The 17,622-nt window shown below is 35.5% G+C and overlaps 2 protein-coding genes across 2 annotated transcripts; one reads left to right on the top strand and one right to left on the bottom strand.

Moving 5' to 3' along the window:
- The first annotated feature begins 720 nt into the window (after window positions 1-720).
- On the top strand, window positions 721-2,460 carry LOC128557445 (multimerin-2-like). The gene is made up of 3 exons (XM_053544820.1): window positions 721-1,084; window positions 1,218-1,323; window positions 2,013-2,460. The coding sequence occupies exons 1-3, from the start codon at window positions 830-832 to the stop codon at window positions 2,429-2,431; spliced, it is 780 nt and encodes a 259-aa protein (XP_053400795.1). The 5' UTR covers window positions 721-829; the 3' UTR covers window positions 2,432-2,460.
- A 9,597-nt stretch (window positions 2,461-12,057) lies between these two features.
- LOC128557261 (heavy metal-binding protein HIP-like) lies at window positions 12,058-13,450 on the bottom strand. Its single transcript, XM_053544450.1, has 3 exons — window positions 13,114-13,450; window positions 12,707-12,851; window positions 12,058-12,467 (listed from the first exon to the last, which is right to left on the bottom strand). The coding sequence occupies exons 1-3, from the start codon at window positions 13,414-13,416 to the stop codon at window positions 12,058-12,060; spliced, it is 858 nt and encodes a 285-aa protein (XP_053400425.1). The 5' UTR covers window positions 13,417-13,450.
- Between the last annotated feature and the right edge of the window lie 4,172 nt (window positions 13,451-17,622).

Genomic DNA, 17,622 nt, shown 5'->3' with positions numbered 1-17,622 from the left:
TCCGCGTGAGTGTGTGTGCGTGCGTCCGTGTAATTTCTTGCCCGGACTGTACCTTCAACATTCATAGGGGGATTTAAAAATAATTTGACACAAATTTTAACCATAATGAGAAGGTGTGTCGCGTTTATGATCCGGGTCTCACAGATCAAGGTCAAGGTCACAAAATGGTGTGTGATTTGTTTTCGTGTCCGCTTCGGGGGCATTTGTCACTAATAGCGACAGCTCTTGTTTTATTCATAAACTGCAATAGCCTAGAAATATATCCATTTGTATGCCAGTAGAAACAATTCTTGATCAAATCTGAAAGAAATTTAGGAGGTTACATGTTGTCCACTGAAATAGTGTAAATTTCATCATTTGTTTTACAGAAAAAGGTTTTAAAATTTCAATTTTGACTTTGTTGTTAAATCGCTATAACAAATTCCGGATGCACATTTCCATGAAAAATAAAAAAAAACAATGCATGGGCCAGAATTCCACGTAGGGGCACATACAGTTTAGAGAAGAGACGATAACGATATGCTCAAAAATATATTAAGAAATTCTAAAAAGACTTTACCTTCAGATACCTTCAAAATCATGTATCATTTATATCTTAATCATGAAAAATAAAACCAAAGTTCACGGAAAACCGTGTTCTGGGTTTTATGGATAAAACAATAAACTTGATTGTACGTAACCTTTTTCATTCAATATAGAAAGATAAGATATTAAGTTGACCTAGAGCAAGGAAAATTTGTGACTGTTCCTTATTTCTCCTATTTAAATACACACGTTGTATAAATTTGGAATCGGACACAAATAGCAAGACTTTCTGCATTCTGTAGAAATGGATTTTATTACTCTTTTTCTTTGTATGCTTTGCTTTAAACACGTCACAGCAAAGGATGATATATTGTCGGTCATACTGAGTGAATTGCATGATCTGAGGAACGGTCAGTTGGAGTGTAAAGAACAACTGCAGGAACTGAACGACATGAAAGCTGAATTAATTTCTTTGGAGGAAAAAGTAGAAATGTTGCAACAACAGAATAGAGAACTGAATGCTAAACTGGAACATGAAAATAACGAACACAACCAAAAGGTACAAGTACATTTTAGACAAATAGCTCTTACAGCATTGATTTTTTAAACTTCAGTTTTCTGGCACATTTCCAGTTGACTTTTCATGTAGATCTATACTGATATATTAAAGTATCGAAAAAGAATCATTTCAGTTTGACACGAACCAGTCGACAAACGACGACAACATAGAAGACCAAAGAAGTAAAGAAATGGAAAATACTCAGCCCAAGGAGATCATGCCCGAAAAAATACAAAAAAGTAAGTTGAAATCTAATTATGTAATGATGAAAACTGTAAAACCTTCAATTTAACAACATTTAACTGCATTGTGTAAAAATACAGAGTGTTCTATGGTTTTGTACAATTACATATAATACAGTACTTATTTTGTCATGACAGGCAAATAAGATTTCCCCTGCCTTCATGCCTGCAGCACTGTCAGACCTGAATAAGATGCCGCTGTTTATGATGTTTATTAAAACCACTCACATCGGCTATGTCTGTGAATGATCTTGCATTCTTATAGATAATATCTAGTGTATTTTTCTCAAACTTAAACATATTTTGACGTCGCACGCGCCTCGAATGTAGTCCTATAGTTATGACATTGCATTTTCGAACTACTATTTGCCGTGGCAAAGATTTTCCTTTAAAGTACCATTTTGATTAAACACCATTCTTAAGAACGCCAATAGGAATATTTCTAATTTTCAAAAAACCTTGATCAGTTTGGAAAAAAATATTTTTTGGCCATAATATTGACATTCTTCAAGATTCTTTAAATATCTCGTAGACCTTTAGATTGATGTATAGTTTATATCTAGATCTTGCAAAATATATCCGGACTTTGTGAAAACCAAAGTTACACATTAGGTGGATCAAACAGTTAACTTGTTCAAACCCCTTTTGACTCGGGTTTTAAAACATCTAATATTTTGCTCTTTTAGGACTATTTCCTGCCGATGGACGTGTTGCATTTACAGCCGGAGTATCTGTACCAGATTTGGTTAACCTCGGTGTTCACCACACAGTTATCTTCGATAAAGTTATTTCCAACTTTGGCAGTGCGTATCATCCCCACTCTGGCATATTCTTAGCTCCAGTGAAAGGCGTTTATGTATTCTCTGTGAATTTAATGGTGAACTCAAGGCATGCCCAGTACCTACAAATCGTTGTAGACGGCACTTTGATAACCGACATGTATGCTGGTGCCTTAGGTGTAGATGACTCTATCTCTACAATGCGACAGTGGATCATTGAAGTCAACAAAGGGTCAGAGGTCTGGATAAGAACAAGCGGCCAGGGAGAGGTACATGGCCACATGCATTCTGGATTTTCTGGTTTTCTTTTGTTTGAAACGGAATGAAATGTTGAAATAAATCTATGTACAACGAATTTTGTTCTGCATAGGTATACAAAAAAACGACGATAACTACTCATCACTTCAAAATGTTATGGTTCATTCAAGGATTTGCACATTCATTACCTCTAACAGACTCATATTAATCCTATCTCCTATTATTTTTCTTGATAGTAGACTATAACGTTATATCCTTTCAAAGGATCCTCTTATAGATTTTATCAATCAATCAATAATCAAAATTTTAACGGCGGCATAATAAAATATGACTAAACATTTTTTTCATTCATTCTATTAAGAAATGAATGTTATTTGTGTTCGTCTAGATGATTATTACCACATTCGAGCTTCTTGCAAATCAATGAATTGCACAAGCGATTCTTGGTGATTTGCCAGAAGTCTCAATGTAGTTTATACTTAATACATTTTTTAAAAGCCTTATATTTACATATTTTGCAAAAGTTTGCAACAGAAAAGCGGTTCTTTCCATGAATATCAGAAAATCATAACAAATGTCAGGCAGTCGATCTTAACAACACATAGAACAGCCATATTGAAAGACCCGCCCAAGTTTAACAGTCCCTGATTTAAATTCAAAATGTTTTTCAATCCAAAAAAAACTCACATATATTGTAGTCTTGTGGATTCAATGTTATAGAAACTGGTCTGATTGTACATGTATTCTTATGTAGATAAATCGAGAATCGTTATTTCAAATATAACTGAGCAGGTAAATTACAAAATGATAATACAACTGTACTGAGCAAGTGACATTGCCCATCATACATCATCTGATATCATTTAACCGAAATATATTTGTTGAAATGAGTTGAACTTTCAAACAAATATGTGACAATTCATCAAATTCCATCAGTAGTTTAAAAGTCCTTACAAGAATTTTCAGAAAGGCACGGATAAGTTAATACGTTTCCAAGACAGTGTTACCGTTCTTGCAATATTACCATCTGTGATACAGTAATCTTACATAGGTGTTGCTCAGATTATAGAGCAAACATGAACATTAATCAGTCTGCATGTCAGCTTTGGCTATAACGCAGTCGGAAGCTGGGTTAAACACGTTTTCTAAAAAATGATGGAAGTTTATGCCCAAGAAATTTCAAACTCAATATTAAGGCTTAAAAGTACTTGGCAGACACGGACAGAAAGAAAGACATACGAAAGAACATAATTCATCTATTCGCTCGCCTCCCACTTCGTGGCCTGGGATGTGACCTTTTTCAAGACACCAAAAACAAAAACACGAAAAAAAAAAGTCAGAAACATGCATACCTTTTTTGTACAAAACTTAAAAATATTTCGTCAGTATGACAGCCAGATGATGGAACATGTTTGATGCTCAAAGAATTACGAGGATTGTTCAAATAGGAATGCATCTACAACGTTATCTCGCTCAATAATGCGAAAATCACGAGGAAATTAAGATTATTGGGTAGATAAACATGTTAGCTTTATATTGATACCACACCCATTAAAATCCGTTCACTTTAGCTGTGTCTATTGCTTGCTAAACATTGCCTACTCGTGTATACTAATACAAAAAATTGTTGGAAGAAGGTCAGCATACGCCGTTGAAATACGGTCCTATATTAAAAATCGTTGTGTTCTTGGCATAGGGTGTAAAGACATTTTTGATGAAATATGTTCTGTTTATGGAAATAATGAAATGTCTTTTTCGACAGTTATTCGTTGGTTTAAGAAATTCAAATGTTGGTAAGTTTCAACAGAAGATGAATCACATAGCCGTCGGCCGAAAACAGCAACGTCTGCCAAGATGGTTGCTAGAGTGAAAGAAATAGTTGCTACTGATGCAAGATACACCGCTAGGCAAATAGCTAGTATGGTTGGCATCTCATTAGGAGCAGCTCATACAATTCTGAAACGTAATTTGAAAATGAAAAAGATCTGTGCTAGATGGATTCCCAATTCTGTTGACAGATGAGCAGAAAAGGGCACGCGTGCAATGCGCAAAATTGTTGCTGAAACAGTTTCCCAATTACGATGCACGGTCTTTTGCAAATGTCGTCACTGGTGACGGGACATGGGTTCATTTTTTGAGCCCAAACGAAAGATTCAGACCAAAATATGGGCAACAAAGTCTGGCAAAAGACCATGCATTGCAAAGCGGACCATGAGTGTCAAGAAGGTAATGTATGCCATATTCTTCACAACTCAGGGTCCTGCCATTCATGTTGCTGTATCTAAAGGCAAATCCGTAAATGCGAAGTTTTACAAGACTAAAGTTCTTCGAAAAATGAAGAAATATTTCAAAATTCGAAGACCCGCAACTGGTGTGGCCTATGTCAGATTGCTACATGACAATGCGTCATCGCACAAGGTGTATTGTATTTTAAAATCGTTCCAAGCATTGATTTAGAGTGTAAACTTAATGGGTAAATTAATAGCCTGCTAATTACACCTAAGACGGATAAATTTTAAAACTTTGAAATATAGATATCTTGTTTATATATAGTCAAACCTTTTTTCTGCAGCCCATCAAGGTAAAAGACCAAATTGGCTGCTTGATATAGATGGCTGTTTAACACAGATAGTGAATCATTCAGAAGGGTAAACCATTTCTATGGACACCGTATTATATATTGATTTAAAATGTATCCTTACAGATAAGAGTTTATACGCAGAATTATCACCAAAGTACTTAGACAAATAAAAAATATAAATGTAAAATAATCATCACAAACATTAAGTGTTTATATTTTTTATGCTGATTTGTCTTTTTAACACTTGTAGCACATTTGTCGCGGCTAAGCCTTTTAATAACAAACACTTTCAATAGAAAAGATACACTGATAGCGATATTTCGTTTGATATTCAGTTTTCACATGTAAATTAGTTTTACTGCAAAAAAAGAGATCAATTGTTTGCAAACAGATTTGTAGCGAATTATGATGGATTCTAACTGCCGCAAACCTCCCGCAAAAAGGTTGTTGTGAACATTCCGCTGACGCGTTACTGCGAACATCCAGTCAACAAAATATTCTAAAAGAAGATCCTTTGGAAGCATTAGATGCAACCAAAGAAAGAAAGCAGAATAAGCTGATAACCATGATTACATATTAGCAAAACTCTGTCAGGAATGGCCTAAAACAAGATTGTTACAAAAGTGTGGAAATGAAGTAAATAAATAGAAATATTGAACATCTTATATTATACATATACAAGTAATTTCCCTGTGGCAATGACAAAATGATATTTATAGAGCTTGGTATATGCTGAAATACAACACAGAGTTTTGGGCAATTACAAACGTCTGACAAAAAAATCTGTAAAAAGATCCTTTGAAAGCAAAGAATGCAACCAAGAAAAATAATAGCAGACTCGGTTTGACTGAGTCTGTACATGCACTACAGATCTTTTGATCTGGACTTTTGATTCAGTAGCTACTTGCTCAAAACAATTTCCAAAAAGCTGGATAATAAAACGTGTCCATCGGTCTTACAATGAACATCCGGCGAGCTAAGTATAAAATTAACCGCGGCATGTTCACGGCTAGTGGAGAACCTCTCGCGAATACTTCCAACGTCAGGTTTCGTTGCTAACAGCTAACTCGTACGTAAAAATTCAGTGGATTTTTTTCTTTTTTTCAATGAGTATGAAATGTTATATGATACATCACAATTATGATATACACAATTCAGATATGCAATTCTGACTTGGTTAACAAAGACAAACTTTATTCCTAAAATTAAATAATATAAATTATATGACACACAGCGCTTACTAAATCCCGGAGATACTCATATAATATCTGTAAAATTGCAATGAAATTATCTTAAATCTTCCGTTATATATTTTCTAGCGGTATGTAGTTGTGAAAAGTCATGTAATAAAAGGTTTTAAACTTATATAACCACACTTTTCTAATATTTCTTACATTTTACAACCAAATGAATTTTCAAAAATGCCATAATTCTATTAAATGAATCTTTAAAGCATCTTTTCGTACGATAAAATAAGGAAAGTGTTCATGGCGATATTTATTGAATGAAGTTAAGCACCATAAAAGGGGAATATCTGCTACCAATGATGACAAGGCAGTGAATTTTTGTTCAACATAACCTTAAAGACAGAAAACTTAAACGAAACCTTGAATCTACTCTGATGCAAGGTTCCGCCTCTATTCTCGATTGTTCCTCTGGACATTAAGATCTTTTCCTTGTTTTAATGGTGCAAAGTTTTTAAGTCTTTTAAGGTGAATTGTAACAATCAGAACAATCGAGTGATAAAATATAAGTTTAATGGTAAATAGAGGATCTTGAGAGTGTTCGTGTTGTATTGAATTTATTAAACGAGTCATCTAAAAACGATAAAAAAGAGGCAGAGCCGATTTTCGGTTTTATTACTCTGACATCTCTCGGATTTTCACCTGAGCGAGTTTTGGTTTGTCTCTCAGTAAATTGCAAATACTTCATTGGCCATCAGAGTAACGTCACCCCAACACATATCGCGGTGCTCTTGACAGCTCCGAAGCCCAAAATAAATGGTATTTAAACAACCAAAGTGTTTGAAGTACAGTGTCAGGTGTACTTTTACCAAGTTGTTGAGTGTTCCACAATTGGTCTATGTCATTATCAGACAGCTGTTCACTTTTTTAGGCAGGTTACCCCTCCCATCTTTTTTCAGTTGGCGTTGTTTTATAGCAAGTGTTTCTCGTACTTTGGCAAATCCAGAGCCCAAAGAAATTGTTTGTTTATAGCCTTTACGACGTAACTGACGACAAAGTAATGGAGACAGTTCATGGTCAGGAATTTCATGAATTTCACAAATTTCGTTTAACTCTGGTTCTTCAAAGAAAGCTTTCAAAATTTCTAAATTATTTATAGTTTTTATAAGAGTGTTTCTATTAGATTGTTTGTGATTAAATGCGTCAACATCAGAGTCAGATACGATATTAATTTGACCTTGGCCGTGGAGTCTGTTCGGACATAGTGTTCATTTCCTCGGTAGACACGATCGTCAATCTCTCCCGTTCAAGCTTAACTTCAAAGTTACTATCAACTAGCCTGACCATGTAGCAGGTTGTATATCCCCGGAAGACAACCTCACTGACGATCCCAAGGCCGTGACCGTCGATTCGAACCTGATCATTGACAGAACTGACATTCGACGCCATGTTTGTTTACTTTTTTGAGCGTAGTGATAGTGATTCGGCTTATTTGCATATTTATCACGCTAGTGTATTACTTACCCGTTTAATACGCAAAATAATTAATGGGTTTACTACATTCCTGCACCGTGGGTCATGTCATAAAAATGTTATTTTATGTCCCATTCAGTAATCTAAATTATCAAGGTTATGACAATATATAGCTGAATTCCATTTATTAGACACAAACCGTTTTTACAGCGACTTAAGCCGGTTTGGGGCATGAGGGGTGTTGCACAATTTATTACCTCTCATGAAAAGACTCGATCAAAAACAATGATAACTAGAAAATCCTTTTGTAAAAAAGCGCATGTCTCCCCTATGCAAAGTCCTATAGGCAAGAAGTCAATAGGGGTCAGGAGCGAAAGTCAAAGAGACACTGATGATTGGCTGCAATAGGGATCATCTACCCTGGCATGTCCAGTCATCCCGCTAAATTTCAACACTCTTGGCCTAGTGGTTCTCAAGTCTCTGTTCAGGCTCCTGTGACCTTGACCTTTGATCAAGTGATCTCAAAATAAATAGGGGTCATCTACTCTGCATGTCCAATCATCCTATTAAGTTTCAACATTGTAGGTCAAGTGGTTCTCAAGTTATTTCCAAAAAATGATTTTACATGAACAGGCCACTGTGACCTTGACCTTTAATAGACTGAACCCCAAAATCAATAGGGGTCATCTACTCTGCATGTTCAATCATCCTATGAAGTTTCAACATTCTGGGTCAAGTGGTTCTCAAGTTATTGATCGGAACTGGTTATCAATGTTCTGGTCTCTGTGACCTTGAACTTTAACGGAGTGACCCCAAAAACAATAGGGGTCATTTACTCTGCATGAACAATCATCCTATGAAGTTTCAACATTCTGGGTCGAGAGGTTCTCAAGTTATTGATTGGAAATGGTTTTCCATGTTCAGGCCCCTGTGACCTTGACCTTTAAAAGAGTGACCCTAAAATCGTTAGAGGTCATCTACTCTGCATGACCAATCATCCTATGAAGTTTCATTATTCTGGGTCAAGTGGTTCTCAAGTTACTGACCGGAAATGGTTTTAAATATTCGGGCCCCTGTGACCTTGACCTATAACAGAGTGACCCCAAAATCGTTAGGGGTCATTTGATCTGCATGTACAATCATCCTATGAAGTTTCAATAATCAGGGTCAAGAGCTTCTCTAGTTATTGATCAGAAATGGTTTTCAATGTTCAAGCCCATGTGACCTTGATCTTTGACGGAGTGACCCCAAAATCAATAGGGGTAATCTATTCTGCATGACCAATCACCCTATGAAGTTTCATTATTCTGGGTCAAGTGGTTCTCAAGTTACTGACCGGAAGTGGTTTTCAATGTTCGGGCCCCTGTGACCTTGGCCTTTAATAGAGTGACCCCAAAATCGATAGGGATCATCTACTTTGCATGTACAATCATTCTATGAAGTTTCAACATTCTGGGTCAAGTGGTTCTCTAGTTACTGATCGGAAATGGTTTCCAATGTTCAAGCCCCTGTGACCTTGACCTTTGACAAAGTGACCCCAAAATCAATAGGGTTCATCTACTCTTCATGGTCAATCATCCTATGAAGTTTCAACATTCTGGGTCAAGTGGTTCTCTAGTTATTGATCAAAAATGGTTTTCAATTTTCAGGCCCCTGTGACCTTGACCTTTGACGGAGTGACCCCAAAAGCAATAGGAGTCGTCTACTCCAGCCGCCCTACAATCCTATGAAGTTTGAAGGTTCTAGGTCAAATGGTTCTCCAGTTATTGCTCGGAAATGAAGTGTGACGTACGGACGGACAGGGCAAAAACAATATGTCTCCCCCAGAGGGGGGAGACATAAATATCAAACGGAATGCCGCGCTCCACGCAGCCTCCGCAAAACGAAACCCACAGAACGCAGACGCGCAAGCTACCAACACACACACACACGCACACAAAGCAAACACACGAGGACAAAACGAACAAATAAAGGAACACAGCCTTGTAAAACTGGTGAGCTTAAACCGATTTATGGTCCGCACCAAACCTCACTCTTACCCCACCATGTTCCAAAGACACGGGACAGTGTAAATAAAACCCGCCAGGTGAATCTCTAACACACTCAATGGAAACAAAAAGGCATGGCATGTAAAACACAAAAATGCTCCTGTATAATTATATAAAAAGCAAATTTTAGGAACCAAAAACGTATGCACTCAATGCCTTTGCAGAAAACAGAGCGTCAAGGGAAACACCCTTAAGAGTCCGACGTAACAGGCCAGAAGACGGAAATCAAAACAGTTAAGTCCTGCTGGGATTTAAAAACTGCTTATCACAGAGTACTTCCCCTCTTCCGTCAGAAGCAAAGAGGGAAGCGTAGTGTCCAACTGTAAACGGGCTGAACACTTAACATGCGGTATGTCTCAAAACTGTTTTTAATAAAACGTTTTATAATTTTACCAAATACAGTTGGAAAATTAACATGACCAAAGATCTTACGAAGTTTGTAAACCACATCACCATAAAATACCTTCTCGCAGAATTGTCTTTAAACTACTACTGAATTTTAAAATCAAATCAGAATTACGATAGTGAAATTTAGCAAAATATTTACGCAATTTGTAATAACGGTAGCCTTGCTGAAGAAGTTTACTTGAAATATATTAATTACGTTCATTGAAATCCTCGGCATGACAACACGCTCTGGCAAACCGAATTAATTGAAAAACATATACCCCACAAGATGTAGCCTGAGTAACATCCCCATCCAAATGGGAGAAAGTCGAGTCTGCTATTATTCTGCTTGGTTGTGTTCTATGCTTACAGATTTTACTAACTATAACAACAGCAGTCTCACAGTGTTGTGTGGTGGCTGTAAAACGTCTCTCCCTACTTGTGCTCAATATTGTTATATTTTCTTATCCTTCAGATCATGGAGTTCATTCAATGTTTATGGGTAACAGAGTTCCGCTTAAGCCGGTGCAAGGGGTGGGGTGTAAGGAGCGGGTGCACATTTCATTACGTCTCATGAACAGACTCATTCAAACCCAGTCTGCTGCTATTCTGCTTGGTTGCATTCTATGCTTCCAAAGGATCTTTTTACAGACTCCATTACTAACATATTGGTCAAACCATAATGCATCCTTAAAAGCTATATATAGGACAGTACAACATCGTGGTATCGCTCAGTTAATGTCGAATGTCAGAGTTACGACTTTTAGATCTTCTGGCCTTCGCCAACTGACCATATTAGGCATTTATATTTATCATCAAATACTACTACTGTAAGTGTTCGTGTCGGAAGTGGTTGACTAAATGCTGGGAATGCATCTCAGGTAAGGAAATGTGTAGCGATTATAAAACAAGAAATAGTATCATTAAAAGAATATCACTTTTTTAGTCTTGAATATATTTTCCGCCATTGTATTAAAAAACAAAGGTAAGACGTCTTTGTATGTAACACAGAGTACTACAATGTTAGCTTTATGTAAAAGCTAGTCAGCGGCTCGTTTATTTTGCTTATGATCAACAGAACTGAAACTGAAAGATCTGTGAGGTACGTATACTGGTATATAGTCGAGCAGTTACGCAAAAAGAAAACAACTTTCATTCAGAAAGACTCTCTTTGGGTTTATGTTTTGCAATAGCTACTTCGCAGTTGTCCGCACTGATACTAAGGTAAGATATGCCTCCATGGTATTCGAAACTTTCGGTCTTTTTTGTTGTTTTCAAACAAATACCGAGACGGGCGGAAATAAATATTTATGTCTTAAAACTCTAAATGTCGTCCTAAGTGATCATATGTCATTCTTTATCGTCCGGCTAGGAGTTCATTTGGACGAGTCTGTAACAGGCCAAATACTATTAAAGTTAAGATTTGTTATATTTCAAAGTGTTCGTTGTTTTTGGAAGCAAAGCAAAACATTTCTTTAAAAAATCAGAAAAAGAATGCATAGCATTTGTTGAAAGAATTATACCCTTTAGTGTTACTTTTTAATTTTAAATTTAGAAATTATTCGCGATAAAAATTACCACCATGTACACCAAATACCAATAACACCACATTTTGGAGTATTTCAGTTCGGTAAATCAGTCTCTCAGAAAACACAGCCAAAATAAATATTTAACTTTTTTCATCTAAAGCAAACAAAATACATTTGAGCCGTGCCATGAGCAAACCAACATAGTGGGTTTGCGACCAGCCTGGATCCAGCTTTTAAAGCTGCCTGCAATTAGAGAATTCGTCAGCGAACAGCATAAATCCTGATTTGGATCCATGCTGGTCGCAAACCCATTATGTTGGGTTTCTCATGGTGCGGCTCATTTCATATTTAATGTACATTTACGAATAACAGCAAGCTAACTAAATCGAAAATTTTGTACGAAATGATTCACAGAAAACTACTAAGTCAGCGTAAATGATAGCTTAATATATATCAGTTACAATTGCAATCAATTCATTTACATCTGCCCTTTCATTGTGTTTCGAACAAGAGAAATGCCGAAAAAATACAATGTAATCCCCCATGAAGTCTGCCATGACCATTAGAGCGGATCCATACTTCCGATCCTTTATTCACTTCAAGAATCCATTCCTTTGTTGCAGATGCGTAGTGACTTGCAGCTGTGGAGTCCGAATAAATGTAGTTGACAGGACTGCCATCTATAACAATCTCTAGATATAGCTCTTCTCCTGGAAACAACATCATTTTTGTAGAGAAGACGTAAGCTCCTTTATAGGGAGCAATGAATATTCCAGTGTGAGGATGGTACGCATTGCCAATGTTGGTAAACATTTGATCGTAGATAACAGTGTGATGGTCGCCAAGTGATAAATGTGCAGAGAGACCGGCTGTAAATGCAATATGTGCATCAGTTACCTGACCTGAAACGTAAAATATGAGTACATTTACTTTTATTATTGAGCATACCTGCATAACACACACACACACAAAAAAACAAAGTACACTCGTACTAAATAGTGTTACCGTTATGAAGTAAAGCATATACTCATTAATCATCATTAGAACTAGAACAATGCATATGTAGACAATACACCCATCAACACACCTTTACAAAACATACGAAGATACATTTCTATAATTGCAAAAAGTTCATGCTTACGAATTCTTTGGTCATGCTTGTTCGTTTTCTTGGATTCTTTAAATATTTTTTGCAACGGGAATGTGGCATTATGGCTTTTGTCTCTATTGTCATCGCTTGCTGTTTCTTCAACAGTACCCTCTGTTTTCGACTCATAGTCATTGACCTGCATAATAGACATGTATGATAAATAATTAATCGTCAATAAATGAATTTATCATGGTGAATTCATAACTACTGATCTGAGTGCAATAACTTATTATTAAATACAATTGATAACGTTTTGATTTTCTCGATATTTCTAACAAAAAATTCACAACGTTAAAGTAACTGAGAAGTCACAGGGTGAAACACTAGAAAATGTATGCTACACATATTAACAAAATAATTCACATACAGATTCAAAACGTTACAGAATGACAAGTTACATTTTTGTTTTGCCCATTACTGGTTTCAAGCCGATGCAATGTAGAGACGAGTTCTTTATTCTCTCGTTGTAAATCCTTCACTGTATCTTGTAAGTTTTTCACGCTGTTCTCTAAAGATAAAACGCGGGATTTGAACTCATCAAGCTCCGATAGTTTATTTGTGTATATTTTCTGAGCATTTTGCAAGTTTTTTAACTCCGCGAGTATGTGTGACACAGAGTCCTTCTTATGTAATTCTTGTCCAGCAGTACATGGAAGTGCGCAAAGCAGCAAGAATAAAATCATTTTACTTAGCAAGTTCATTTTAAAAGGAAGAATGATTTCGATACATATATACTTGTAAACTTATATGCAAAGCTACTGATAAGAAAAAGCTTTTAAAGTTAGTAGTCAATCTGCAAGATTAACCTATATAGCTTGACGTCAGCATATATATGTTTATCTAAATAAGTCAAAGTTAGTTTAGAACATTAGATGATTTCATTTAACCAACTGTACTAACATTTTTTCATTTGACAGGACCGTTGTCATAAACTGTTCCTCTGATAGAATCAAATGCCACGTGAGAATTTTCAGTTGAGTTATTCGGTAGACCACATTCGGAAAATTAGAAGCAAACTTCTTTCTATAGCAATTCATTATACAAGGCATTATTTACACAATGATATTACAATTACGTTTTGTATATTGATTAAAATCTTAAAGAGCGTGTAGGGATATCAACATACATTTTTAGTAGAGCACTTATTAAAGCAAAATTAGACAAATTTGAAAAAAAAAAATATATGGCAAAAAAAATCAAATATAATCAAGTTTAACAACATTGATCTGTTATACCAGTGACAGCTTATCTAAAAGTCCATTCAGTTGGTGGCCATTCAATTTTGCTATGGTAGTAGCTTTCTATTTTTGCAATATATCATTTTGTCAAGTAACATTCAAGTCCCTTCAAAGGCTTGAATTGTCTTAATCGAAAGAATTGTTAGAAAGTAAGTATGAAAGCTATTAATTCTAATATTATCGAGATAGAGTTATGGTTTTTGTGCTGTACTTATTCTCTCATTACTATCTGTCATTTTGCCAATATACAAATTACTATAATTTCTCTTCAAATAAGTTAAAGTGTGTGTCTTGTTGAAAAGGTGAAAAATCAAATACTTTGACAGAGTAAGTGCTCTTTGACAGAGTAAGTGCTCTTGTGTCCAACACTTTCTTATAGCAATCTATCATTGTGTCAAAATTGTATATAATTCCATTCAGACTTAATCGAGTATTGTAGTATCTCGTTCAATATTTTCGCCCACAATACATGCGATTTACAACCGGTATGGTGTTATGGCCTAACTAAACTAAAGGAACCAGCGTGGGAGCCATCTGGTCTATCGCGTAATGGCTGCCAGGTATTTTAACACTAATTTTTCACTTGGCATGGCAACAGAGGTCTAAATTGAAGCTAGTTTCTGTTTAAATTTCATTGTGGGTGTATTTTTGACATTTTGGTAGGAAAAATGGGAGAGCAGGTTGTATTTGTGAAGTCAAGCTCAATTTTAGTATGAGTATTACTTCCAGGTCACAGCAGTGTGATTTTGATGTCAGTTTACAGTAAGGAAATGTGACCAGAAAAATCTCTCTTAGAAGATACATGACCCCTACTTTTCTCTTCATTTTATATCAGTTTTATCATAACTCTTTAAAATGAGGTAAGGATTTGTTCTCTGAAATGGGTCTAGTTACGTTTGGTAGCTCTTTAAAAAGGTCAGTTTTATATAGAATATACAGGGAAAACTATCTAGCTTATTATGACCTATAAGAAAATGTGGGCAAAAATTGAGATTTGTCCAGATATTGATATAAATGAACTAGTTTGGTCAGATTTTGGTAAAAAATGAGAATTTCATTGAAATTTTGCTGCAAAAATTGATAAAAACCCCAAAAATCACATTTTCACTGTTTTGGGGGTATTTTTTAAAAAAAGATGCAAATTTGCACTCTAAATTATGCCCATCTATACCTTTCAGAGGGGACATTTGGTATATTTCAAAGTGTTAATGTGTAATTTGCTTGCAAATTATGGTGAAAATTTATGAAATAGGGCAAAAGCCAGCTCTGGCTAGAAGAACTGGTTAAAAATTATGTCGCGACATCAATTTTGAAGGAAAATTGGTGCAGGGACCCGCGTTACTGAAAATGCCATAAAACCTGAAAAACTGATTTAATCAAGCTGAAACTTAGTATTTTTCATACAGATATATTACTGGTACTATACAAATGAAATTGAGACTATTACAGAAAAAAAGTTTTTCTTATAGGCCTAACTAAACTAAAGGAACCAGCGTTGGGGGCCATCTGGTCTAGTCGCGTAATGGCTCCCAGGTATTTGAACACTAATTTTTCACTTGGCATGGCAACAGAGGTCTAAATTGAAGCTAGTTTCTGTTTAAATTTCATTGTGGGTGTATTTTTGACATTTTGGTAGGAAAAATGGGAGAGCAGGTTGTATTTGGTGAAGTCAAGCTCAATTTTAGTATGAGTAGTACTTCCAGGTCACAGCAGTGTGATTTTGATGTCAGTTTACAGTAAGGAAATGTGACCAGAAAAATCTCTCTTAGAAGATACATGACCCCTACTTTTCTCTTCATTTTATATCAGTTTTATCAAAACTCTTTAAAATGAGGTAAGGATTTGTTCTCTGAAATGGGTCTAGTTATGTTTGGTAGCTCTTTAAAAAAGGTCAGTTTTATAAAGAATATATAGGGAAAACTATTTAGCTTATTATGACCTTATCAAATATAGTAGTGTTTGGTGGACAGATCAAGTAGCGTGAGGACTGTAACAAGTCTAACTGGAGTGCGTAGATATGAGATATAAGATATAATTAAATCCTGATATATAAATAAATTTCACATAAGGTTTAAGATGAATCGGTTTCTGCTATAACGAAAGTCTCACCATGTGAAGTGTACATATACGTAAACTAGACGTAAATAAAGATGTTGAGTGTATTTTTTGTGTTAGGTCTTAAATTTTTTTCACCGAGTAAAGACCAGATGCAATATTTTCACGGTAGGCGTATTAATTATTCATATTCGTTCACATTCAGGTTTAGTTCGTACCTAGTTAATGTCCAGTAACATATATTGTCATATACATACAAAAATACGAGATATATTTCACTCTTAGTATTTTACTAATTCACTGAAAAACGTAATATCACTGTGCCATTGTATATGTGTACTAATTTAAGTAAGTCAATTACATTGTTAATGGTGTTTTTGTCTAATAGGTCTTTTTATTTCATTTGAGCAAGTGGTATAAGTTTCAAAATCGCATTAAAAATAAGACAATTATGAATATTTCAATACTTTGATAAAACAACCATTTTGTCCGAAGGTAACGTAAACCAAAATGGCCGATTCTATCTATTTCTAAATATTCATGTGTACTGCATTTCTTTTATTCTGTAAAATAATTTCTTTCATCACTGATTGTAGATGCAGATGGGAATATCCGGTTCGAGGGTAACTGTTTTGGCGGTTACAAGGCTCTGCCGAGTTACCGCAAAAGCAGGTACCTAAAAGTACCGCAAAAAGATTATTTTTCTTGCATACTTAAAGAATAAATAATGCGAACCAAAATACTTTTCTTTGTAGCACTCAGTATTATAGACGCATATTTAGACAAAGCGCGGAAAATATAAGTATATAAGTAACAACTATCAAGGTATTAAATTTATCCCATGAGAATCATATGGCATGGGGGTACCAGATGGGTTTTGCTGGTAGGGATAAAATCACCGGAAACGCCAGTCCGGTGTGCAAGAATATATAATCCAGCAGTGTGTAAATGACTTCATAAACACACTTTTAAAATGGCTGCCTCCATTAGTAGCTATGTACTAACATTTATTCTTCAATAGTGATCCGATTTTAAAACTCTTTCCAGCTTTATGTAAAGCGTCACGATGTCTTTCATATTAAATCAAAGTATTATTAGGCATCCCTTCCCCTTTAACCAAAACGCTCCAGACATGGTTTTTAAAACGTTTGATAGTTTGCCGATTAAGGATAAGTTCAAATAGTTACAAATGATATATTTATATCAGCATAGTAAGTTACAGATCTGGACAACCCATTCTTAAGCATTGCGATAGTTATTTCAAATTTTGGCAATGTTTACCATCTACTATCCGGAATACTTATAGCTCCATTTTAAGGCTTTATTGCCTTTTCTTTGACTCTAATTCGTGTCTTCAGTTCAAAGACAATACCTTCTGTCTGTTCTTTACGACAAAATCAACAGGTCATGTGCAAAATATAGAATCCCAATTTCCCTCATAATATGTCTCTGTTCAGTTGTCTTTGATAATCTGCCAGGTGGCAAATTGTGCTTGACTTCCTTGAAATGATTACATCAGACCTACCGTCGGGGCCACAATTTGTAATCTTTGACAAGTAGTAACAGTATGCATATCAGTGTGTCATTGTCTTGTTTTTGTTCACGGTTTTCAGT

This window comes from Mercenaria mercenaria, chromosome 5 (genome assembly GCF_021730395.1).
Source record: "Mercenaria mercenaria strain notata chromosome 5, MADL_Memer_1, whole genome shotgun sequence".
NCBI classification, from domain to species: Eukaryota; Metazoa; Mollusca; class Bivalvia; order Venerida; family Veneridae; genus Mercenaria; species Mercenaria mercenaria.
The sequence above is the reverse complement of the archived record's forward strand: the minus strand, read 5'-3'. Positions and strand labels throughout refer to the sequence as shown.

Bases quoted from the DNA above. Each gene is read 5' to 3' on its own strand.
- LOC128557445 (XM_053544820.1), top strand. From the start codon at position 830: ATGGATTTTATTACTCTTTTTCTTTGTATGCTTTGCTTTAAACACGTC. The intron at 1,085-1,217 runs GTACAAGTACAT...GAATCATTTCAG, and splicing joins ATAACGAACACAACCAAAAG to TTTGACACGAACCAGTCGAC. The intron at 1,324-2,012 runs GTAAGTTGAAAT...TTGCTCTTTTAG, and splicing joins GCCCGAAAAAATACAAAAAA to GACTATTTCCTGCCGATGGA.
- LOC128557261 (XM_053544450.1), bottom strand. From the start codon at position 13,416: ATGAACTTGCTAAGTAAAATGATTTTATTCTTGCTGCTTTGCGCACTT. The intron at 12,852-13,113 runs GTAACTTGTCAT...TCTATTATGCAG, and splicing joins GTAATGGGCAAAACAAAAAT to GTCAATGACTATGAGTCGAA. The intron at 12,468-12,706 runs GTAAGCATGAAC...TTTACGTTTCAG, and splicing joins CAAGCATGACCAAAGAATTC to GTCAGGTAACTGATGCACAT.